The sequence below is a fragment of the Chanodichthys erythropterus genome, chromosome 18 (genome assembly GCF_024489055.1).
Source record: "Chanodichthys erythropterus isolate Z2021 chromosome 18, ASM2448905v1, whole genome shotgun sequence".
Classification (NCBI taxonomy): domain Eukaryota; kingdom Metazoa; phylum Chordata; class Actinopteri; order Cypriniformes; family Xenocyprididae; genus Chanodichthys; species Chanodichthys erythropterus.
This window is the reverse complement of record NC_090238.1, coordinates 16729252-16756967: the sequence shown is the minus strand read 5'-3', so window position 1 is coordinate 16756967 and position 27716 is coordinate 16729252. Positions and strand designations below refer to the sequence as shown.

Sequence of the window (27716 nt, the reverse complement as noted above, 5' to 3'; positions counted from 1 at the left end):
GTTATACATATAGAGTTTAAGTAAAGATAAATAAATAAAATAATGTGATAGCAGCTTAAATTATTTTGTTTATGACTGTATGCCAACAATTGTCTAATTTTTTTCTATATATTTGGTGATAGGTTACACATAAAGAAAGTTGTAATCATTTACTCACATGTCTTTCTTAACCTGTATGACTTTCTTTCTTCTGTGGAAAACAAAAGAAGATATTTAGAAAAATGTCTTATAATGACAGAATGTTCATTCTTTGGTGGACGATCCCTTTAAACAGAAACATCTAAGAGAACTTTTGATAAAAAAAATAAATAAATAAATTGTGGGTTTATAATAAAATTTGTATCAAATGACTTTTGACTGCAGATTTTGTGAGCACTGTCTGAAACGTATTTAAAGTCACTTCCAGAACATTTGAGTTAACAATAGCCGCTTTTTCACCGAAATTACCTGGAACAATTTGTCCCAGAAAATTTGTTGCTGTCTGCGTTTCCATTGCAGTCTAAAATACTGTGAAAATTAAGTTCGCTGACGTAGGACTGTGTGCGATTTTCCAGTTCCCACTGGATTTCGTCCTCCGCATATAAGCTTAATAAAGCCTGAACCTCGTCGTCGGTCCATCGGTCATATTTTTTAAACTCCATTGTTGATTCAAATAGCAAACAACTCTTACTGCCATGGTTTCTCAGTCTCTACAATCATAGTAGACCAAAAGAAAAAGGTGAAAATGGTGGTTGAAATAAAATGCTGCGTGAACTCAACCAATCAGCATGTTCAGTGCACAAACCCCACCTCTGAAAGTTCCTGAACTTTGAAAAAGTACTACCTAGCGAGCAGGTACTTTCTGATGGGGGAATTTTTACCCGGAACTTCATTTAGACCCTGGTTCCTGCGGTGAAAATGTGGTTTATGGTCTGTTGTCCAGAAGAATATCTGAGAATCAAATAGGCATATTTTAAGATATGTCAGTGCAAGTTGCTTCAGTTAAAACAGATCAAATATGCATTTTAGTCTGGGACTAGGCTTAAAGGGTTAGTTCACCCAAAAATGAAAATTCTGTCATTTATTACTCACCCTCATGCTGTTCCACACCCGTAAGACCTTCGTTAATCTTTGGAACACAAATTAAAATATTTTAGTTGAAATCCGATGGCTCAGTGAGGCCTCCATAGGGAGCAATGACATTTCCTCTCTCAAGATCCATAAAGGTACTAAAAACATATTTAAAACAGTTCATGTGAGTACAGTGGTTCAACATTAATATTATAAAGCGGCGAGAATATTTTTGGAGCGCCAAAAAAACAAACAAAATAACGACTTATATAGTGATGGCCGATTTCAAAACACTGCTTCAGGAAGATTCGGAGCACAGATGAATCAGTGTATTGAATCTGCTGTTCGGAGCGCCAAAGTGATTTCAGCCGTAGGCAGTTTGACACGTGATCTGAATCATGATTCGATACACTGATTCATCTGTGCTCCAAATCTTTCTGAAGCAGTGTTTTGAAATCGGCCATCACTAAATAAGTCGTTATTTTGTTTTTTTGGCGTACCAAAAATATTCTCGTCGCTTTATAATATTGATATTAAACCACTGTAGTCACATGAACCGATTTAAATATGTTTTTAGTACCTTTATGGATCTTGAGAGAGGAAGTGTCATTGCTCCTTATGGAGGCCTCACGGAGCCATCGGATTTTAACTAAAATATCTTAATTTGTGTTCTGAAGATTAACAAAGGTCTTACGGGTGTGGAACGGCATGAGGGTAAGTAATAAATGACAGAATTTTCATTTTTGGGTGAACTAACCCTTTAAGCCCTGTCTGTGAAACCGGGAGTTTTTGTATTAATCACTCTTAACTTTTTTAGAAGATGTCATGGTCATTTAGTCAGCACTTGACCACATTTATTTAACCTTATATGCAGAAATATGACTTCTGACTGCAGAATTAAAACTTTTTTTTTCCATTCTTTATTTCCTGTCTTTCCATAGGATCCCTCCTTCTCCCTGCTTCTCCATGATAAGCTGCAGGTGTCCAACAGCACACGCAAAGCGTGGAATGAGCGTGACGGTCGCTGTGACGTGTGTGCCACCCACCTGAGTCAGCTGAAGCAGGAGGCCGTCCACATGGTGCTGAGCCTAGAGCAGTGTGATGTATCTCCTGGCTCCCCTCCATCCCTGGCCTCCCTGGTGGGTTCCCGCAGCATCCACCAGGGTCCCACACCACCTCGTGACTGGGCATACCTTCCCACAGGCTACCATTCCTCAGCCTCCTCCACCTCTGCTACTGTTTCCGCCACCACATCCAGTTCTACCCCAACAACCACCAATGCGAGCAACAGTGGCAGCACCCACCACCCAGCCTACCCCAAACACGGATCCAAACCCAACAGTCTGGGGGTGAGCAGTGGGGTGGAGAAGAAGAACAATTCCCCCGGCCATGCAGGAAAGTCCACTGGACCACAACAGCCTCATCTCCCCAGCAGTCCCAACAATGCTAATGGAACTGTGTTGGGTTCTGTCACACACCAAGCTCACCAATACCTGGAAGGCACCTGGACATCTGGGCACCTGTCAAGAGCCAACGGTGTCACGCTCTATCCTTATCAGGTTGGCTTATTTTACATATCCCACATATCCCACATATCCCAATCAATCAATCAATCAATCAATCAATCAATCAATCAATCAATCAATCAATCAATCAACCAACCAACCAACCAACCAACCAACCAACCAACCTATCTATCTATCTATCTATCTATCTATCTATCTATCTATCTATCTATCTATCTATCTATCTATCTATCTATCTATCTATCTATCTATCTATCTATCTATCTATCTATCTATCTATCTATCTATCTATCTATCTATCTATCTATCTATCTATCTATCTATCTATCTATCTATCTATCTATCTATCCCTTCCCATAAGTTAGCCCTAAAATCAGAGAGAAATTATAAATAACACTGATGTAGAAGCAAATTACCCTGGTTTTAAGCCTAAACTTGACATAAACTTGTCCCTCAAATCTGATTGGAATATTGTTGTTTGGAATGTTGTTTATTGGATCCATCCATCCATTTTTATGCTTATTAGAGTATTACATCATTATCTTAGTATTGCATCGTTACCTTAGCAACATGCTAATGCATCCCAGAAAGCGTCTATGCAGAGGGTTCTAAATCAAGTCTTTTATGAGGCCCAGTTAAGATGCTGCCTAAAGGTAGCTTTCTATGTAAGCAGTAGACTTCAAGATAGATCATTAGTTTTTGGAAGAAAACCTTATTTTTTTAATTCATGGTTGGAGGGTTGACGTCCCTTTAGGGAGAAGTCCCGCCTGATGTAATGAGATGTTGTTTGCACATTGTGGTTAATGTTGTAATCTGATGATACAGTCCTTTGGGAGACCCTCTGCCTAATGTGCATCTGTAATGTATCGGGTGGAAGGAATTACATTTTATATAGACTGCATGGGGTCAGGGGAACGTTGCAAGAGAATCAGTTTGATTCATTTGTCTGGATAAAAGCCTTTTTCTTTTGGTCTACTGTGTTTGCAGAGACTGAGAAACCATGAAAGGTGAGTTCATTTTGTTTCTCCGTTCTCGGTAATGGGATGGTGTCTAGATTATATCACAGAGAAAACAATCTAATTCTGACAGGCAGGTGAGTGATGTTCATCCCACTTGAGACCTAATTCCTTGTTATTTCACAATGAGATCCAAGGTTAGTGTATTTCTACCAGCTGAAGTCAACATATCATAATTAAACAAGCGTTGAGTAAGGTCCAAATAAGAGATTTTGTTTTAAGAGGGATAATTTAGTCCTGGCATATGTTGTCACTGTCAGTCTTCAGACTTAATAGGAAAAGAACTGAATTGAAGCACTCAGGAGTCTTTTTAGTAAAGCCTAAGTGAATTAAGTCACAGCAGGTTGATTAGATCTAATCACAGAGTTGTCTTCTCTAGAGTCTCTGTGGCTTATCAGGGAGAATCAGCTGGTTTAGATTCTATTAAGTATAAAGGAATGTTGTATAGGAGACTTTAAAGAGTGGTGCTCAAGAATTGACAAGGATGTGAATTAGGCATATTGTACAACTATAAAATCAGCTAACCTGTGGAGATTCAAATATTATAAAATAAATTCAACCATACACAGAGGCGCATTGCTACCTTATACAGAAAACATGAAATGTTAAAAAAACATACATCTGCATTTTAAATAATGTTTCACTGAGCTTGCAATGTATTTTGAGACTGTATTATACAAAGATGCACCCCCCCCCCCCTTCAGAAAGCGTCAAAATTTTGCAAACTTCTCTTAGAGACAGCTTTTGCATTTGCATCATGAGCATGGCTGTGGGCAGCTTACATTTTTTAGGCACAATCATGGGGTTAAAGAAGAACATGCACTTAAATGTTTCTCCTATGAGCATTCGGTAGAGTTTTACTGTTGATCTCAAAACAATTTTAAGTCAACTGTGAATGTAGGTTGTAATACATAATGCAAACCCAAAATTTATATGTTGTCAAATAAAGCAGGCTACCATTTTCTTTCAGTGTAAGTAGACATAAAAAAGGAATTTCTTAGTGAATGTTCAGTTAGTTATATTTGGAAATTGACACTTTGATCTGCCTTCATCTAAGTGGTTGAGTGGGTGAATGTTCCTTGATTCAATTCAAATAATCAAGTCTTTAAAATCCCAGGTAAATTAAGAGGAATGTTTTGCAAATGTGTCCATTCAATGAACTTGGGTCATGACAAAGACACTTCTGTATGAGAATTATCTAACTAACTGCAGTTACAGGTCGTGAGTTGTGACCTGTTTGTGCTCTGGTAATAGGTGTGGGATTCATTTAACAACAAATTAACTTAAAAAAAATAAAAATTAAAAAAAAACGTATATACTGTAGATGTTCCTAAATGTGTTGTAATATTGAGATGACACCTAATGCGTTATGCGATTTCGTTTGAGAAAGAGATACTGTACCTGTCATGCATATTTAATATTTATGTGGAGTTCAGAGTATGTTATGAGACTACTGCTCTGCTTCAGGCACAGCTGTGCATAATGTTTAAGACTGTATGTCTATGTCTCAGTGAGACCTTCAAAACACACAAACATCTGCAGCATTTTCATCTAACATTTATTTCTGCTCAGAATGCAAAAACTCAAGGTGAAGCTTTGTAGCAACAGCAGATTTTAATTAGGGAACCATAAAGTGTTCACAGTGTTCTGAAAATAATGGCACATAATGTCATACCCTAGGACACTTCCAGTGATTACATGTGTACCAAAGACGAAGTACTAAAACATAAGCATATTCCGAACAGATGTTATTTGTTATAGAAACATAAACATGTAATTGTTGTCATACATAGGCCTCAAAACTCTTGATCTTCATATATAATACCATACATCTGGACCAAATGTGGTTTCACATTTTTTTGTCACCTGGAGGGGATGTTCTGGATATTTTGATGGTGATTTAAATGAACAGTGGTCTTTTATATTGTATCCACAGATTTGTGGATTGTGTTAGTATATGTGTTTTTGAGAGCGAAGGAAAAATCAAGTCATTTCAATTTGATTATCTGACAAAGAACTACACTAAAATGTTCACATCATGGGTTTTGAGAGCTTTATCTATCTATCTATCTATCTATCTATCTATCTATCTATCTATCTATCTATCTATCTATCTATCTATCTATCTATCTATCTATCTATCTATCTATCTATCTATCTATCTATCTATCTATCTATCTATCTATCTATCTATCTATCTATCTATCTATCTATCTATCTATCTATCTATCTATCTATCTATCATTTTGATGGCAGATTGTAATCCAGAAAGGTCTAAATGTCAGTCATCAGTGACAACTGGAGTTTCACCCGTTGTCAAAAGCTAAAGTCTTCGACTGCAGAGTGGCTACAGAAATTTAAATCTACAGGTAACACTAAACACTACAAGTTAACACTAAATACACATAGTCACGCAATGCTGATGATATTAACATCAACAATTTGAGAACAAAGTATAAAGTATACAATAATAATAATGCACAGTTTGACGTGATCTGAGCCTGGTGATCGTTAGATTGTATCACCATTGGAAGCATGATTTATTCAGACTGTAAAAAAAGATGGACGCCGCGGCGCTGTCCTTCCATTGTAATGAACTGAATGTAAAATGTGCGACGATGGGCGTTGACATGTTATGCAAAAACATCAGTTTGGAGCCTGGGCATGCTCAGAAGGAATCGTCAGTGGAGCCCGGAGGCTTGCAGTATCAAACTTCAGCCCAGATGACTGCATCATCATTGATGTATTTTAAATTATACACAATTAAAAATTCTGCCTATAAAATAATAGCCTATTCTGTTTCTAGAGCAATAATATTTTTGAAACAGCAAATTCAGTAGATAAACTCAATATAATATGCCACTAGAAACAACTCTAAAATGTCAGAAACTTTCCTGCCATTTTAAATAAAGTTAAACTAATGTTACAGGAGATCGATTGCTGTAGACAGTGCTCTATAATTAATTAGAGTAGGCTATTATTAGTTTTGTCCTGCTCATTATTATTTTATACCGATAAAAATAATTAGTAACTGCCAGAAAACGATCACCCTTTTTTTCCCATCATGGTTAACGTTAGGCATGTTATATTAGCTAATAATATTTATTAATTAGCTTATAAAGCCCACATTTAACGTTACCGAAAAAAGTTCAGTGATCTGTCTGATCGTAGGTCAGTTAGTACAGTTAACTGCTGAACAACTTATTTTGTCGGTGTGAAATAACGCAGAAATTGAAAATTAATAGTTAGTTATATATCTTCAGTCTCCCCTCAAATCTCCAACAGTCCTCAGAGAAGCTGTCAGTCACAACTGTCGATCATGATGACACAACCCGTTTCTATAGCATCAAATTGCTAGCTAATATCAAACTTATCACAAAAATGAACAATTGAATATATATCAGCGTGATAACAACTACCTTAAATGACCAAAACCATCTTTCGAAAAATTTTATTTGAAGTGTAATTTATTTTTTTGTATTGACTCAAGTCCCGTTCGTTTGAATGGAGAGGGCGAGGTTTATGACCTGTACTGCATCCAGCCACCAGGGGGCGATCAAAGAGCCTACAGCTTCATTTTTCAGGACGTATGAGGTACACCCGGATTTATTGTAATGCTTTTTCTCAGTTGGTCAAAACAAAAGTGCCAGACATGTTACTTGTTCAGATGACATTTTCTGGTGAAAATCTTTATATTGGTCATACTTCCAAGACGTAGAATCTGTGATTCCGAAGTACAGTATCCATGCTGATGTGGTGACTGACAGCAAACATTAGATTCATCCGCGCTGAGGAGCCGTACCGATGCACAACCCACGTAAAGATGAGAATTCCACAAATAACTGCAATTGCAGGTTCCAAACAGAGAGGCAAAACTTATGGAATGCAGCTTTAATTATTATATTATATTATATTATATTATATTATATTATATTATATTATATTATATTATATTATATTATATTATATTATATTATATTATATTATATTATATTATATTATATTATATTATATTATATTATATTATATTATATTATATTATTAACAGCATACATCTATTCCATCATGAGGGCGAGTAAATAACAGCAGCACTTTTTATTAAACTATTCTGGATAAAAATAACATTCTGGCAAAAAATTTGGTCTTAATATGTCTTACAGTAAGAGTGTGTGATTTGGTCCCAGAAGATCCTCATCGGGTTTTGGTGGGTCTAATCTTGATTGTGCCAGTTGATAACACGGTGGAACTAGGAAGTCATTTAGGCTGTAGATGGGGCACACCCTTCACCTCACTCTAATCACATCTTCCTTTAAAATCCTTCTCAGCTGTTCCCTGTTCTGCCTGTTCTTCTCCTCCTTGAGCTCTGTATCTCCCACTCCATCTCGATGAGTCTTTTGTGACTTCTGTGCTTTTCACTTCTGTTTACTTTGGCTAAGATCTGCTTTATTTTCTGTATCTCTCCCCCTCTCGCTCTCTTTCATTGCCCAAGGGGCTGGTTTTTGTGCACAGGAAGCCGTTAAGCTTACGTTGGAGAGTCACTCCGATAGTGACAATTACCCTGGATGCAGGACTTGTTATAAAAACAGTTTGGATGCCACACACAGAGCTCTGACATTCCATGTGGACTTTGTCTTATCCCTTATAAAATCTCCTCAAGGAGGGCTCTTTTCTGAAACCCACATCCCTTTCTTTGGAGGAGGAATGTGGCTCCCACCCAACGGACACTTACAACTTGCGTCCCTGTTTAAATCACAGGACCATTTAAAGGCATGATGAGGCAACTTCAGTCTTGAATATGTTTTTATATAAACTGTTGAATCTATGTTTATTATTTCCTGAAAGAAGTCTCTTGTTAAACCGGTTCCTTGGAGCCTGGCTGGAGTTTATGCTATGGGCAGAGAGCATCTGTAAGGCGTAGGGGGTCTCCTTTGCTCTGTCAAGGGCTATTAAACTGATTCATTCAAAGAGTCTCTCTACTTCATAGATTGTACACAAACGGAATACAAATATACCCAATTTTACATTCATCAGGTCTAGCTGCCTGCTCGCCTACTCCTTCATGTCACAATCAATGTAAATCGTGCCAAAATAAGAACAGGAGGTTTGCATGAATCACCATGGACTACAATATGTGTCTTGCTTTTATGTTTGCCATATGTTTGCAACAGTAGCAAACATGATGTAGAATTGCAATTTGAATATATGAATGTGGAATGAAAATGTATCAAATTTCACATAAATTCATGACTTTTTTTGTTAACTAGAAAACATGAAATGTTGACTTGACCAAGGCTTGTTTGGATTAAAAAAAGGGAGAGAACGGTAGAAAGAACGGTAGATAGAACGATAGAGCGATAGAACGATTTATAGATAGATAGAATGATAGATAGAACAATAGATAGATAGAACAATAGATAGAACAATAGATAGATAGATAGATAGATAGATAGATAGATAGATAGATAGATAGATAGATAGATAGATAGATAGATAGATAGATAGATAGATAGATAGATAGATAGATAGATAGATTTTTTTTTTGCATATCCCATGGTTTTATTTCTTTCTATGGTTTGCTATCCCTATCCAAGTTCCGTTTTCCATTCCATTGAGAAGTGAATCTGAACTGTCACAGATAGATATAGAGAGAGCTCAGGGAAAGGTTGTGAAGAATAGTGCTTAACATATCCAGGGAAGGAGTATCCAGGCAGTGCAGTGTATTCCGGCTTTAATTATGATGAATGAGGAAGTCTCTCCTTGTGGGAGTGCAGGGAGCCGCTGGAGAACGGGGTAGAAGGAATCCTCCAGTCAAGGGCTTCTTTTAGATCTTTCCTTTCCTCTCTAGGGTATTTCTGCTGCATCAGGAAATTTCCATTCTCAGAAATGTTCCTTTCCTCATCCATCACACCTGCACTTGGCCCAGGTATCATGTAAACCCAGAGCCGGTGCAGTCACAAGGGGGGGGTTGGGGGGCGCTGGCCTGCTGTTGAAACACATGAAATGAGACATCCATAAAATTACAAGTGCTGGATATTGATTTCACACACACACAGGGACGTACTTGGCAATCCGTCATCTGTGGTGAAGTTGCTATAATTGTGCTCACGGCATTCTAATATGCTTTAATAAATCACTAGAAACACTAGAAAGATATTTTTCTGCAATATTAAGGTTCCTCTCTTTAGTATTTGCTATTTTATAACATACTAAGACATTATATATCACATTTATCTTCTCAAGATTTAAAGGTGCCATAGAATTGAAAATTGAATTTACCTTGGCATAGTTGAATAACAAGAGTTCAGTACATGGAAATGACATACAGTGAGTCTCAAACTCCATTGTTTCCTCCTTCTTATAAAAATCTCATTTGTTTAAACGACCTCTGAAGAACAGGCGAATCTCAACATAACACTGACTGTTACGTAACAGTCGGGGTGTACGCTCCCAATATTTGCATATGCCAGCCCATGTTCCCAACGTTATGAAAGGCATTAGACAAAGGCAGCCAGTAACGTCTGGATCTGTGCACAGCTGAATCATCAGACTAGGTAAGCAAGCAAGGACAATAGCGAAAAATGGCAGATGGAGCAATAATAACTGACATGATCCATGATATCATGATATTTTTAGTGATATTTGTGAATTGTCTTTCTAAATGTTTCGTTAGCATGTTGCTAATGTACTGTTAAATGTGGTTAAAGTTACCATCGTTTCTTATTCACGGAGACAAGACTGTTGTTATTTTCATTTTTTAAACACTTGCAGTCTGTATAATTCATAAACACATCTTCATTCTTTATAAATCTCTCCAACAGTGTGTAATGTTAGCTTTAGCCACAGAGCACTATCAAACTCATTCAGAATCAAATGTAAACATCCAAATAAATACTGTACTTACGTGATTAGACATGTTGCATGACGAACACTTTGTAAAGATCATTTTTGAGGGTTATATTAGCTGTGTGAACTTTGTTTATGGTGTTTAAGGCAAGCACGAGCTCTTGGGGCGTGGAGCACCAGATTTAAAGGGGCCGCGTACCCTGAATCGGCCCATTTATAATGATGCCCCAAAATAGGCAGTTAAAAAAATTTATAAAAAAAAAAAAAATTTGAGCTGAAACTTCACAGACACATTCAGGGGACACTTAAGACTTATATTACATCTTTTGAAAACATGTTCTTGGGCACCTTTAAAATTCATGATAATCTGCCTTTTTGTTTCTAAATAAGACATAAGACATTTCTTTGCCATTTTTTGTAGAATCTGCTCTATTTCTGCAATAATTATTATTGTGTTTAACAATAGGATGGCATCATGAAATGGAAAATTTCAAAACTAGCATGTGGCAGGAATTGGCTCTTGTAATACACAATATGAGGCATCCATTTAAGGCATCCAAAAATGGCAAAAAATGGGTCACATTTATACAGCATTTTTATTAGTAATACATATATATATATATATACACACCATTTATTTTTGAAGTCTTATTTTTGAACCTCACACATCATGTAACACAGGGTAATGGGATTTCTAATTTATCAAGCATATTCATACTTCTTTAAAAAAAAAGATAGAGTAATTGAATACCTTTTGTTCATATAAAAAGTACTGTAAGAAAATTCTCCTACAGTGCATTATTCGTAACTGGAGAACTTACAATGTGGCCGGCTATCTGTTGATCTTTGAATAACCTTCATCTAGCCGATATCAGTAATGCTAAGACTTTTAATTTAGCTTTACAAAAGCCATATGGACCAGCAAAAGGAGTATGAAGGTCAAAGTCAATGTCAAACAGTTGAACATGGATGGCTGAAAGTGGGCATTACATTCGGACAAAAGGGCTAATATCAGACAGTGGAGAGAGAGGAGAAGTACAGCAAATGAGGGAGAGAATGGAAGGAGAGATGATGGGAGGATGGGCAGAGAGGTGCAATCTGTGCTGTTGGCACTGCTGGTATTTAATGCTCCTTCTTCTCATTCCTGCACAACAGATGGCAAATCAGCCATGGGTTCCCAAGTGGTCTGACTAGCTGTGAGCAGGGCTGGGTCGTTTCAGTGCTGCCATGAGGATAGAATTGCCATTTAGCTCATGGAAAATCAACCTTCATTGAAGATTCATTAAAGTATTTTTTAAAGTCCATATTGTACCCATTCATTGCAATCAGTTTTTTTGCCTCCAAACAAGTCATCATTTAGTTTTATATGACTTTTTGACTAATAAAGAGGCTGTTTTTTTTTTTTTTTCTACTGTACCTTTAAGACTTTTAAATTACACATTATGATTTATTAACCTCTGCACACCTGTGTAGTTCACACTGTTTCTGAATTCGTATTACATATATGTTAATTTACTCATGATTCTCACATCAAAACACCCATTTTTGCAGCTTAGTTTCCATAATCGTTCTGGCTTGGCCCGAGGAGGGAGATTTGCATGATCAGAATTAGATTATCGCTATTATGTCATCAGATCATTGCTTGTACCGAATGAGCAGGATTTAGCTTTGTGTAGTAGTCAAAAAGCCTAATCCAATCATTAATAATAGATAAAAGCTTTACTATTTCTCATATTGCCCTTTGTACTAAGCCTTCTAGATTGACCTGTTCTTCTGTTTGATGTACTAGGATAATATTTTATGATGACCGTTGTTATATAAATCTGTATTAATGATCTTTTGTTGGCAGAGGATCAATACTGAGTCCATTATTAGCTGCACATTATCAGGTTTATTAATGGTTTATGGTTATTCCCATGACATTTCATTCCATACGTTTACTCCAACAGCTACTGCAGTTGTCAAATACAAACACACCTACTGTAATTCCAGCACTCGGTTACATGGATGTCTGAACAGACCGATGCGGTGTTAAGGAACTGTAACGAGTCCAGACGCTGCTAAATATACCTGTCAGTCATGTGCTATCGTGGAGTATTTTAAGACAACTGTGCATTTTGCACCATACCAGCCAGATCGAATTAACACATGTGAGGATGTGAAGACACCTTGAGGCTTTGGCTTGTGAAGAACTCAGTTTAGATTCTCCGAGGTGTGGAAGTCACTGCTGGTACTGGTAGGCCTGTTTGCAGAGGCAAAGTGGCAAAGCATCTTTAATTTGGTGAGAAAAGCTGAGCAGAAAAATTGTGGGTTAATTGGGTGTTTCTTCTGCCATTTTATGTCCCAGGGTTTTTTTTTATTAAAATTTTGTAGTTATTTTTTTCTGTAAAATTAGTAATGTTTATGAAGATCAAATTTAGTCTGTCTCAAAAACACGTTCATTTATTACATGCATCATTGTATTATATTGTAAAATAAATTGCTTTGTATTATATAATGTATAATACAATAGTTATACATTATTATTGTGTATAAAATATAATAATAATGTAATTAATAATAAATATTCACCATTAAAATAAAAAATTTCACCATTATATTAGTTAACATGAGATTTTATTATTATTATTATTAATAGTAATGATATGTATAACAGGTAATAGCAGTGTCTTGAAGAGCATGCTTGAGATTAAGATAAAATACGTGATATGTGAAGAAGAAATGTAGAAATTTTTTTTTTTAAGCAGACTATTTCCAATTAAGCTTGTGTCAAATCATGCAAAAAGTGTGAAAATATTATGTAATTTTGTGTGTTTAGGATGCACAATCTTAACTGTGAAATTAGCAAAACCAAGGTAATTTTATTTAAAAATGCTAAAAATGTTATTTCTATCATAGAATGTTATTAAACACAATATATTCGGTGGAAAATTACACTTTGGTTCATAAAAAACAGGGAAAAAAGGCCAAATTGTCTTGTGTTGCATATATAATGTCAACTGCTGGACATTTTAGCAACAAATGCACAGATCTGGGTTTTCTCACTGTCCTTCCAGCTTATCTGAGTGATACTTTCCTACATTTGTGAAGCATTCTGGGTAAACACACAGAAGGCTGCTGGTTCACTGTACAGCAGAGCTCACCCCCCTCAGGGACTCGCGTGTCCTTATTTGGGGCGAAAGAACAGACCCCGGCCCACAGCAACAGCAGTGCCCTCGCCATCTATTTACAACTGGGGCAGGGGAGGGGGTTCGGATCATTTCCAAATCTACTCTGGCTGAATGCTTGTTTAAGAAAACCAGCCGTGCTGTAGGCCCTTCACAGCACAATTATCAGGGCTGCTTCTCATGACTCACGTCTAAGCTGAGCTGTTTATCTGAATGCCTGGCAGAATCTGTGCTAAACTTACTCACAGACACTGCGTGACCAGGGACACTTTCCAGAGACGTCTGCATGGAGCACAAATAGAATGTGTTTTCACCTCTTACCCCAGCATATCGGGGAAAATAAGAGCCATGGGGGACATAAAATACCAAATTGAGAACATTACCATTCTGCAAATAGGGCCATTGGCTCTTATTTAGTTAGTTGTTTTGCACATTGTTTTTAATTTCCATGTTTACTTGCATACAGATCTCTCAAATGGTGTCGGAGGGCAACCGAGAGGGTCTAAACGAAGCCGCGCTCAACCGCTACAATGCCGACCGACCGACTGCATACAGCAACCCTGCTGCTCCACCTCCTGCCCCAGTAACCACAGCACCCTCCAGTGGCACCTCCGCTGCTGCATCCTTTTTTGCCAGGTAAGACTCTGGGTATAATGTCACATGACCTCACTTTGAATGCTTAGATCATGGGGTTTCAATTCTGCAATGCAGCCGATTTTGAAATACTGTCAGAGTATGTACTGCATTTGATGAAAAACGTATTTGACTGTTAATCATGTATGTTCTGTAAGTATACAGGTGTGATATATAGACATTGCCATATTATCTATGGTGTCACTTTGCTGTTATGGCTTTGTGGGGTTGTAGAGTGTCCATTGGAGGCATACTTGAGAATTATCAGATTATGCATTTCTGACACCCAGGCTTATTGGAAAAATGTGCCTCTACTTACATTTTTGCAAAACTCCAAAATGTACCTTTACATACATTATATTTCCGCAGTTTTCGGATGAAATGAACACTAGTGACAGTAAAACACAAAAACATCTTTTATGCCTTGTCACAGAAACTACAAACCCGATTCCAAAAAAGTTGGGACACTGTAAAAATTGTGAATAAAAAAGGAATGCAATAATTTACAAATCTCATAAACTTATATTTTATTCACAATAGAATATAGATAACATATCAAATGTTGAAAGTGAGACATTTTGAAATGTCATGCCAAATATTGGCTCATTTTGGATTTCATGAGAGCTACACATTCCAAAAAAGTTGGGACAGGTAGCAGGCCTGAAAAGTTAAATGTACATACAAGGAACAGCTGGAGGACCAATTTGCAACTTATAAGGTCAATTGGCAACATGATTGGGTATAAAAAGAGCTTCTCAGAGTGGCAGTGTCTCTCACAAGTCAAGATGGGCAGAGGATCACCAATTCCCCCAATGCTGCGGTGAAAAATAGTGGAGCAATATCAGAAAGGAGTTTCTCAAAATTGCAAAGAGTTTGAAGTTATCATCATCTACAGTGCATAATATCATCCAAAGATTCCGAGAATCTGGAACAATCTCTGTGCGTAAGGGTCAAGGCCGGAAAACCATACTGGATGCCCATGATCTTCGGGCCCTTAGACGGCACTGCATCACATACAGGAATGCTACTGTAATGGAAATCACAACATGGGCTCAGGAATACTTCCAGAAATCATTGTCGGTGAACACAATCCACCGTGCCATTCACCGTTGCCGGCTAAAACTCTATAGGTCAAAAAAGAAGCCATATATCTAAACATGATCCAGAAGCGCAGGTGTTTTCTCTGGGCCAAGGCTCATTTAAAATGGACTGTGGCAAAGTGGAAAACTGTTCTGTGGTCAGGAGAATCAAAATTTTAAGTTCTTTCTGTAAAACTGGGACGCCATGTCATCCGGACTAAAGAGGACAAGGACAACCCAAGTTGTTATCAGCGCTCAGTTCAGAAGCCTGCATCTCTGATGGAATAGGGTTGCATGAGTGCGTGTGGCATGGGCAGCTTACACATCTGGAAAGGCACCATCAATGCTGAAAGGTATATCCAAGTTCTAGAACAGCATATGCTCCCATCCAGACGTCATCTCTTTCAGGGAAGACCTTGATTTTCCAACATGACAATGCCAGACCACATACTGCATCAATTACAACATCATGGCTGCGTAGAAGAAGGATCCAGGTACTGAAATGGCCAGCCTGCAGTCCAGATCTTTCACCCATAGAAAACATTTGGTGCATCATAAAGAGGAAGATGCAATAAAGAAGACCTAAGACAGTTGAGCAACTAGAAGCCTGTATTAGACAAGAATGGGACAACATTCCTATTCCTAAACTTGAGCAACTTGTCTCCTCAGTCCCCAGGCGTTTGCAGACTGTTATAAAAAGAAGAGGGGATGCCACACAGTGGTAAACAAGGCCTTGTCCCAACTTTTTTGAGATGTGTTGATGCCATGAAATTTAAAATCAACTTATTTTTCCCTTAAAATGATAAATTTTCTCAGTTTAAACATTTGATATGTCATCTATGTTGTATTCTGAATAAAATATTGAAATTTGAAACTTCCACATCATTGCATTCTGTTTTTATTCACAATTTGTACAGTGTCCCAACTCTTTTGGAATCGGGTTTGTATGATTATGGGGCAGATTTTCCATTAATAAACACTTATTTTTGTGCTTTTCCTTGCACAATACTATGCTATGACCTCAAAATGATTTTACCATAGTGCATGATTTGTAAACTAACTAATATATTTTGAGGTTTTGCATCACATAATCAGCTCCATATGTAAGGTTTTTGTGACGAAGCGATCATGTGAGTCATGATAAAAGAACTCAAAGACTTAGAATAAAGCTAAAATGACATGGCTGTTTTTTTTTTCCTCATGCTTGCTTTTGTAAACACTATCGTTTAGGTTTAGGATTTAGTGAAGTTGGTAGGTTATTTTAAAAAGGCGATAGAGCATTAACCTTTTAGCGCCACTGACCAGACATTTCATTTCCAAACTGTCGCAATTCGTACTACAACCACCGTAATTAAATGTTGCCAGATTCACTTTTAACTGTTTCGGATAAAACAACACACTTTAAATGAAAATGACCCCAAGCTTTACTCACCCTCAAGCCATCCAAGGTGTATATGACCTTTTCTTTCTGATGAACACAATCAGAGATATATTAATATATATCCTGACGCATCTGAGCTTTATAATGAAAGTGAGTGGGATCACCAAGTACGCTGCTGTCAGTCATGTGCTCACTGCCATTATAAAACTCAGATGCATCAGGATATTTATTAATATATCTCTGATTGTGTTCATCAGAAAGAAGAAAGTCATATACACCTAGAATGGCTTGAGGGTGAGTAAAGCTTGGGCTAATTTTCATTTGAAAGTGAACTAATCCTTTAAGCACCACTCACCAATGTTTCACTTTGAAAATGTTGCAACATGTACAAGCAACATAATATAATTTTGCTGAAATATTGGCACAGTCACATTTTTTTTCAATGATCCTGGGTTGGTTTAAAATTAATTAATTCAAATTAAAATGCTCCATGTAGCATGAATCCTAAATAAAGTTGCTCAGCTAAAAACTGTGATAGCTTACTGTGACGCTTAGTTATGTGATGTTGTACAGTGAACAGGGTTGCCAGGTTTTTACAACAAAACCCGCCCAATTACTACACAAAACTAGCCCAAAACTATATCCCAAGTGCATTTTTTTTTTTAAATTCACATTCCAAGGGTTTGATATTATGTTAATTAGGGTCGCTTTAACCCGTGAACATAAAAAAAAAAAGAACCCACGGCAACAGTGTTAAAGTAGCCCAATTCGGCGGGAAAACCACAAACTTGGCAACACTGACAATAAAGAAGCACAATACTAATCTCACACAGGCAGCCAATGATTTTTAGCCACAATATCCAACCAAGAAATTAGATCATCTATTTCAAAAACACATCATCCAAATGGACAGATTGATTTATTCATAGAATTATTGATAGACAGATTTATTGAATTTTTTCTGCTTTAATGAACTCTTCCTCCGATAAGACAGCAATTATAAGACATGACAGCTTCTCTTGAGCAAGCTGCGCTTCTTTAGCATTTTGCACTCGGGTCTGAATATGTGATGAGCTTGATGGCCATCTGCAGTCAGCATAAACACTCTGTCTGTCATTTCTCAGTCAAAGAAGGGGTATCGTGGGACTCGGGGTCTAAAGCTGAGAGTGTTTGCATGTCCTCTCGTGCTTGATCCTTCATTCGCACTCACTGTCACAGCTGTCTGTTGTCAACAGGAGATTTCTCACACAAGCAAACATACTTGCACAAATGCACAGGCACTGGCAGGTGTTGTCACGTTAATGGTGTCATATGAGATGCTCTGATCACCGGTTGACTTTTTCCCATCGCTGTCTTCCTCTGAATAATCATCTGATCTAATGTGGAAGTCCATTTGCTGCTATGATTGTGTGTATTGTCTTTTGAAACAGGCATTATGTCATACTATGGGAAAGACATCTTCTTCCCCATCAACTGATTCGTGCTCTGGTCTCTGTCGCCCGGTGGGGCCGTGGGAGGGGGCGAGGACATAGATCATGGGGTTTTATCGGAGCTGGAGTCGAGGAGGAGAGTGCTGCAAGATAGTGGGAGACAAATGGCTCATGTGAAACCTCAAAACCTCTCGTTTTCGTGAGAGCCTCTAATAAATCAGGCCTTCTACAGCAGCTGGAGTTCGTGAATTTATTTTGTATCAGAGGGCTACAGTGGTGGTGGCATCATGATTTTATCTTCTTCTCCCCCATCTTCCTCTTTGTGCCCACTGCTTAGACAGGCCACTTGTTAATAAAATCAAAAGAAGAAATCCCGCCTTTCAGTCAGGAATAGCTCACTCCAAAATGAAATTCATATAATGAATAATGAAACTCCATAATGAATTTTCTGTCATCATATATATATATATATATATATATATATATATATATATATATATATATATATATATATATATATATATATATATATATATATATATATATATATATACAAATTATGTGTAAATTATGACAGAAAATTCTTGAGTTTCATTCATTATTAACTAATAGTGTTAGCATTCATTTTCATTCATTTTTTTATATTAAGATATTCAATATACGATCTTTACCCATTCCAGTTTGATTAGTCTTTGAAACACAAATTAAGACATTTTTAATGAAACCCGAGAGGCTTCAGTCCCTCCATTGAAAGTCCAGGTAATCAAAATTCAAAAGATCCAAAAACATCATAAAAATGTATCAATATGAATCAGTTGGTTTAATCCAAGTCTTGTGAAGATATATGATTGCTTTCTAAAATGAACAGATGTAATTTAGGCTTTTATTCACATGTAAACACATATACATAGAGCGCATCACATTAGGTGAACACAGACACTCTGTATGCGTCACACTCTAAAACAAACCTCATTGGTTCTTGTGCATCATGCACACACATTTCAGCTTTTATGTTTACCATATGTGAAGCTCTTTATGGATGTGTGTTGGACATTGTTTAGATAGTTTCCATTTATTTGCCTTAAAGGGTTATTTCACCCAAAAATGAAATTTCTGTCATTACCCTCATGTCGTTTCAAACCTCTAAGACCTTCATTCATCTTCAGAACACAAAGATATTTTTGATGAAATCCGAAATGACTCGTCCATAGACAGCAATATAATCAACACTTTCAAGGTCCAGAAAGGTACTAAAGACATTGTAAAACAGTCGACGTGACTGCAGTGGTTCAACCTTAATTTTACGTAGTGACGAGAATGTTTTTTTGCCCAAAAACAAAATAAAATTAATTACTTTTTTTAACAATATCTTCTCTTCTCTGTCATTCTCATACATAGTTTACGTCCAGCGCTTCCAGGTTCTAGAACACCGACTCATTATTGGCCGGCTCCTGCATCAGAATCACACGTATGCGTTGTGCTGCTCATGTGATCAGCTTTGGCCAATACTGAGCCGGCATTCGGACGTAAATGCGGAAGCCTTCACTTTGCTTACTGCGGCAACTGCGTAAGGATCATGACAGGGAAGAGAAGATGTTGTTAAATAAAGTCGTTATTTTTGTTTTGTTTTTGCTCAAAAAGTATTCTCGTCACTTCATAGAATTAAGGTTGAACCACTGCAATCACGTCAACTGCTTTAACGATGTCTTTAGTACCTTTCTGGATCTTGAAAGTGTCAAATTGCTGTCTGGACGAGTCATATACCTCTCGGATTTTATCAAAAAATATCTTAATTTGTGTTCTGAAGATGAATGAAGGTTTTATGGGTTCGGAACGACATGAGGGTGAGTAATTCATGACAAAATTTTCTTTTTTGGGTGAACTAACCCTTTCATAACACATTGGCTGATGCATCATCATCATGTGCATTGTACATGCTAAACTTGTATCTAAATATGTTACACATTTAAATGTAATGCACAATGTTCTTAAAGGATTAGTCCACTTTTAAATAAAATTTTCCTGATAATTTACTCACCCTCATATCATCCAAGATGTCCATGTCCTTCTTTCTTCAGTCGAAAAGAAATTAAGGTTTTTGATGAAAACATTCCATGATTTTTCTCCTTATAGTGGACTTCAATGGAGCCCAAACAGTTGAAGGTCAAAATTAGTTTCATTGCAGCTTGAAAGGGCTTTAAACGATACCAGACGAGGAATAAGGGTCTTATCTAGAGAAACCATTGCTCATTTTCTAAAATAAAAAAATAATAATTATATATACATTTTAACCATAAATGTTCATATTGAACTAGCTCTCTTCTTCTTCTTCTCTATTAGAATTCCATCAGTGTAGACACTGCTAAGTGTATTGCTGCCCTCCACATGTCAAAGTTTGAACTAATTGTTATATACTATTGAACTAGCATATTGCATATGACAGTTTAGTTCAAACTTTGACCTGTGGAGGGCAGTGATACACTTAGCAGTGTCTACACTGCTGGAAGTCAAATGGAGAAGAAGAAGAGAGCTAGTTCAAGATGAGCATTTATGGTTAAAATGTATAAAATTATTTTTATTTTATTTATTTTTTTTAGAAAATGACAGATTGTTTCTCTAGATAAGACTCTTATTCCTCATCTGTGACCATGTAGAACACTTTGAAGCGGCAGTGAAATTAATTTTGACCTTCAACTGTTTGGAGGCCATTGAAGTCCACTATATGGAGAAAAATCCTGGAATGTTTTCATCAAAAACCTTAATTTCTGAAGAAAGAAAGACATGAACATATTGGATGACATGGGGGTGAGTAAATTATCAGGAAATTTTATTTTGAAAGTGAACTAATCCTTTAAGGGGGGCATCATTCCCCATCCTACTCTACATCTTTATAGATTATGGATTTAAAATGCTTTTTAAATACTGTTACAAACTGACTTTTAGTTTATATTTGTACACTGAGCACAAATGTCAGATCTGTGAGAAAATCTGCAGGGAGGCCTCTGTTATTTGTTGATGATGGTTGATGATTGGTCGGTTGTTCAAATGTCAAATGTCATTACATTTATTGCCAATATTCATGAGAGTGTTTTCTGTTGGAAAAGGATTCAGTCTCTCCTCGTTTGTCCATCGTTCTGTTTTTCATCTCTCATAGCCGTCAATCAAACTGTGGCAATGGGCAGAAAACATTTACAGTAGAAAGCATTTGGCAGTGCCTCTGTTTCTGAAATGTGGTACCTCGTTTTACATGAGGGATAAACAGTTATGATTGATAACGTTTTGCCTCATCTGTAGAATGAATTGTTATACTGCATGTGTGCACTTAATCCCTATGAGGGATCTTACTGTAGATGTATTGCTTGAACACTGTAAATATTTCTTTAATGTTCAGATCACAGAGAGGTTAAGAGATTTCCAATGTGATTTACTGGCCTCATATCAACCACGCTTGTGGATACCAGAGTGAGTGGATGTACTAGATCAGTGGTTACTAGAATAATGGTGTGTTACAGACAGCAGGACAAAACAATATTGAATGCAAATAATTATCTGGAACTAAACTTCTAATTATGCATAAGAAAATAGTAGAAATAAATAGGTTTACAACTTTTAAAAAGAAGAAATCATCTGTTGTTCACATCAAAGCTTTCTGTATGTGCACAATTGAAAAAATAAACAATTACTATTAATTGAAAAATATTTTAATTTTATAATAATTTAATTAATCATTCATTATTTTAATTTAATTATGTATAAGTAATTAATGATTATATGCACTGTTATATTAGGGATATAATGTTTCATTTATAATAAATATCCCAGTTTTCAATATAATTTTAGGAATATTTCAACAAACTATGTTGAAAATGTGTATGGTCGGGCTTTCATGTCCAGAATAAAATCATTTAGCAAAACCAGTTAAAAAACACTGTAGATCCCAGATTATATGATAAATAACATATTAAATGCAGCTCCCATGCTTCTTGTTGCTATTGATTCTGCATTTTTCAACATGTGTCTGCTGTTCGTTTTCCTCTTTCGTAGCAGTGAAAAGAGCAGAAGAGAGTGTGCCATGTGATTTATAACCGCCATGCCCCCATGTAGCAGACAATGTCAGCCATACTTCGGCAGTAAAAAAAGAAGGCTGTAAATTTCAGAAGAAGGTGCAGGTTTACATGAAGGACAGCCCTCTTTTGTGTATATATGGGTCTCGGCCTGTTGTTTGACAGGTAAAGACTATCCTGCCAAAGTGTGCATATGTGTACACCTGGCACACATTTTTCTTTTTGTTTGAAACAGGACCATGTCACACCCCTTACGCTTTCCCCCTGTCCTCACTCTGTGCTCGCACCTGAAAATTTACAGATGTCGTAACATGCCTTCTTGAGAGAGTGCTGTGCTTTATGGGACAGGTGTCATGACCTGACCATCCGGATGCGTTTAGTTAAAGATGTTGCAGGGCTGTCAAACTGAACCGCACATCTGTAATTTACACGCCTTCTTTCTAGAAACCAAGAAACACATTCGGTTCTTCTTTTGATATATGCACCATGTTCTGAAAGCCATTTGAAGGCATAGGAACATTCCTAATATATATGCCAATATATAATGCGCATCTCTGAGCAACACATGGTAATGGTGTTTCGTTCCTGAGTGAATCTGAGCAAATGATTCCAAAGACTCACTCAAGCTTTTGTTAGTGAATAAATCAGTGATTTGGAACAAATCGGTTGAGAGAATGATTCCATCGGTGTGTCCGAAATCGCGTTCTGTATTTGAATTTGAATTTACTCTCAACCATTAAAAAGTGTGTTGTATATAGTATACAAATGCTGTAGTTTGAATCAAATTTGGACTTACTGACATGTTGTTACTGTCACGTGACCTATCAGCATCAGTTGTGTCGCTTCACTGCCATTCATAAATCCTCTCCCGTGGCCTCAGGGGATAGTAAAGTGCCCATCGAATGCACACTTCAGAATCATGGGCGGAAGGTCATCCGTGTACTTTTCGCCTACTATTTTTCGAATACTATGTTGGCATACTGTTTTTTGCATGCTATATAATAAGGAAGTACTTGATTTCAGACGCAGTGCATGTCTCATCTTGAAGACGTCACTTTCAACGTTTAGTTTCAAATGAATTCATGTTTTTGAATAGCAAATGATTCTCTCACAAAGGTTTAGTTTCTTAATGAATCAGTGTTTTGAACAAATCGGTTGAGTGAATGATTCAGTGACTCGCTCATGAAGACCATGGCTGTCCGAAATCGCCCCTTATACCCTTAAATAGAGCACTATGGACAATGTTGAGTGCACTCATTCAATCCCACAATGCACCGCAATAATGAGTGTACAACCGATGCATGCTAGAGAATACCCATAATGCACTGTGAGAGTCACGCGCTGAATAAATTCCTGCGTCTTGCCAAGAGATGGCACCTGCATCTGAATCAATCATCCATTCTTTTTCCAAACCGGGCTGGTCCAGCATAATGTCATACAGGTATAAATTCCTTTTTAATTGATCATTAAATTGTTTAATTAAGGTTTTTACATGCTAGTCTCCATGGCAGAGTTCAACATAAATATTCATTACTACTGGAACTGGCAGTTTGCTACTTTTCAAAAGATTATTAAACAACAGCGCAAACTATGCGAAATCCGGCGCACTCAGTGTCTGAATTTACTCACTCGTTTCATTCACTCCTTCAAGTGAACTATATTATTATAGTAAATGAGGGTAGGGGGCGATTTCGAACACAGCACATCACTTGTTTTGTTTTGAGAGAATTTGTGTTTTTGAATAAATCGGTTGAGCAAATGACTCATTGAATCATTCGAATGAATCAGTGCTTGGAAGAATTGGTTGAGTGTCATAAAGTGAAAGTGTAACAAGTCATTAATTAATCTCCAGGATTTATACCCCAACCACAAATCTATAATCAAGATTTCCTTCAAATAATAAATAAACTAATTTATTTTATTTTATCTGATTTTATTTATTTTTTATTTTATTTTATAAAAAAATGTATTTTGGTAGAAACTTTGGTGGAGTCTCATAGCTGGCTCTGATCAAGTCAGTATAGTAAATTTTTCATAAGTGGATTTACCAACCCTGTGTTGGCTCCATCAACTCCAGTCTACGAGTTGCTGTTTGCTGTTGGCACACGATGAATAGCTGATCTGACTGCTGCTGCTGCTATCTGCCTGCATGAGAGACTCTATCATCAGCCTTGCTCGTCAGGGGGCCAACCGTCACCCCTGTGCAACCATGCCTGACTTTTCAACAGTCCCTCTCCTTTCCTCTGCTTCACTCACCCATGTCACGTTCCTGTGGCTCTCGTTTGTTCTGGCAGGACCCCTGATCCCTGGTCTCGGCTGCTGCACTTTAAGTAAGGACACACTGACCTAAAAGAGTACAGTGGGTTGCCCATATGGAAGTGTTCTTTTAATGTTGTTTTGTAGTGGAAAAAGCCTTTTAGCCTTGTGGTTTCTTATCTAGAGCTCTGGCTGTGTCTGTTCTGTGTAACGGTCTTCATGCTTTCCTATACGGATCTTTATCTGTCACTGTATTAGTAATCATTCATCTCGTTGTTTAAAGTGGGATTCCATGGGGATGTGAAGTCTATACTCCTAGATTTGCTTGCGGTATCCCAATTTTTCACTCTCCTTAAGGAGGTTCCTGTGCTGTAAGATGATCTTGAGAGCATTCAAAAGCCCTGTACCCCTATTATTTAGATCTATTTCTAGATCTGCCCTGGCCCAGTCAGTTGTGCTGTCCCAGGTGTGTTGGCACAGGAATGGGTCTCTCCCATGCAGAAGGGAAAATGACATCTCAGCAATGGCTCAATTCCAGTAAAGGACGTTCTCCTCCTCTTTCTCTATCCATCTGCTTTCCCTCCACCCTCACATCCCTGCTGTAACCCCATCTAAACACCTTCCCCAGAGCCCACCACTGCTGTTTCTGCTGCTGTATGATTATTTATAATCTGGTTCATTAGTTTAAAAAATGACAATCCATCCCACCGTATATTTGTGACTGATCTCATATTATTAAGATTATTAAAGGAAGAATACATAATAAGTGTAATTAGCGGACTGTCATAAATATGTTATTTATAAAATACACACACACACACACACACACACACACACACACACACACACACACACACACACACACACACACACACACACACACACACACACACACACACACACACACACACACACACACACACACACACACACATACATACATACATATATATATATATATATATATATTTTTTTTTTTTTATAAATATTTATTAAATATGTTTATGAAATAGATTACAAATACAGTATTTTATTGAGTTAAATGATTTATTTAATCCTAATCTACTATTTAAAAATTACTATATGACTGGTTTAAAATGAACCCAAAATAGGTTGGAAATTAAAAATCAGACACATAATTACTAAAGGCAACAATAATAATGAAAAGGTTAACATTTATTACTGAGCAATTTAATAAATGTTTATTGTTTAATTATTATTCATTCAACTTAATAATAAATGTTCATTTATTATACATATTAATACATATTCATTTATTAAACATAGCCTACTTTGGGTTCATTTTAAGCAAGCAATACAGCAATTTGTAAACAATAGTACCCTGCCAGTTGGGAAAACATTTAACCCAACCACTGGGTTAAAATATCCCATTCACTGGGTTAAAACAGCCCAATTGCTGGGTTTAGGAGTGTAAAATGCCTGCTTTCATTTCCCTTTAGAACAGCATTATATTTATTTTTTATTTTTTTTCTGGAAAATAGAACCCCTTCTTTACTTTTGATTTTTAATATTCTCATTCTCATTTTCCCCTTATAGAAGAGGCTTAATCATGAACAGGTTTCTTGCACTGTATTGTGATCCTTTCACTGTGCTACAGATGGTTTGTGTGTGAACGAATGAAGGTGGGGTGCGGGGTACATACCCCAGAGATGATATAATGCGAGCAGCCATGCATAACCGCTGCCACTGTCAGTGTGCAGCGTGTGTCGTTTTGTTCATTAACTCTCCCGTGCCTCCATCTCCGGGGAGCTAAAATGCCGCCCCCCTTTGCACCTTTCAGCGCCCCACCTTCTTACCATTTTACTTCACCATGGCCTTTAAAACAAGCAGGGTTGCCTCAGAAACCCCTCACATCAGCACTGACCCCTCCATCGCAGGACCAACCCCCTCCTCTGAAACCTTCTATCCCCCCACACGCTTGAATGATCGATTGAGATGCCGAACAGCCAGGGCAGCAGGGTGTGAGGAGAGTGAAAGGTTTCATTAGTGTCCCTCTAAAGAGCCCAGCCAGATTTATTCCATAAATATTCGCCTTAGGGGATGCCTGTCTCTGAAGGCATTTCAGTACGGCAGCGCTTGGCGTGTGTATATATAGATATGTATATTAATGTGTCTGACACTGACACTTTTGCTCTAAAATAGCCCATCCTCATTATTTCCACCCAGAGTCGCATTTCAGATGTGTTTTATTTATTTATTTGCCACTTTTTGAGGGGAGGTGATTAGATTTACGATTGTTGCCTCGTGGACTATAAAGCTTTCTTTGACTTGGGTTAAGCAACAACTACTCAACACCCCAAGAACATCCTAGAAAAACCTAATAATCATATAGCAACACACTAAAAAAAGAATTATTAGTTTAACTTAGTAAGTTACCTGCTTGCCTTAAAATTTTGAGTTCATTGAAATTAAACATTTTAGTTAATACAATGAAGGCGATTGGTTTAATCAACAGAAACTCAAAATATTATGTTATCTGAACTACATTAATTATCCCAATAAAAAATCAGTAAGTTGATTTAACACAAGAAAAATACGGAAGAGGGTTAGGGCCAAGCAATAATAATAAAATTAAACCATCACGAGATTAAAGTTGTTAAATTTCGAGAACAAACTCGTAAAATTTAGAGAAAAAATTCGAGATAAAATGTTGAGAATAAAGTCATTAAATTATGAGAAAAAAGTTGTTAAATTACGAGAACAAATTCGTTAAATTATGAGAAAAATGTCGTTAAATTTCGAGAAAAAAGTTGAGATAAAATGTTGAGATTAAAGTCGTTAAATTACGAGAAAAAGCTCATTAAATGTCCAGAAAAAATTCGTTAAATTTCGAGAAAAAAGTCGAGATAAAATGTTGAGAATAAAGTCATTAAATTACGAGAAAAAAGTCGTTAAATTATGAGAACAAATTCGTTAAATTATGAGAAAAATGTCGTTAAATTCCGAGAAAAAAGTCGAGATAAAAAGTTTAGAATAAACTCATTCAATTACGAGAAAAAAGTTGTTAAATTACGAGAACAAATTCGTTAAATTAGGAGAAAAATGTCGTTAAATTCCGAGAAAAAGTCGAGATAAAATGTTGAGAATAAAGTCATTAAATTACGAGAAAAAAAGTTAAATTACGAGAACAAATTCATTAAATTATGAGAAAAATGTCGCTAATGTCGGGAAAAAAATCGAGATAAAATGTTGAGAATAAAGTCATTAAATTATGAGAAAAAAGTTATTAAATTACGAGAACAAATTCGTT

The 27716-nt window shown here is 36.8% G+C and overlaps 1 protein-coding gene across 2 annotated transcripts in view; it reads left to right on the top strand.

The window, feature by feature from the left end:
* Window positions 1-27716, top strand: part of kif26ba (kinesin family member 26Ba) — a 113384-nt gene that overhangs the window by 32548 nt on the left and 53120 nt on the right. For both annotated transcript variants that reach the window (XM_067368122.1, XM_067368121.1), the window contains exons 3-4: window positions 1992-2609; window positions 14069-14238. In XM_067368122.1, the coding sequence (XP_067224223.1) occupies window positions 1992-2609; window positions 14069-14238 (788 nt within the window). The remainder of the gene's footprint in view (window positions 1-1991; window positions 2610-14068; window positions 14239-27716) is intronic.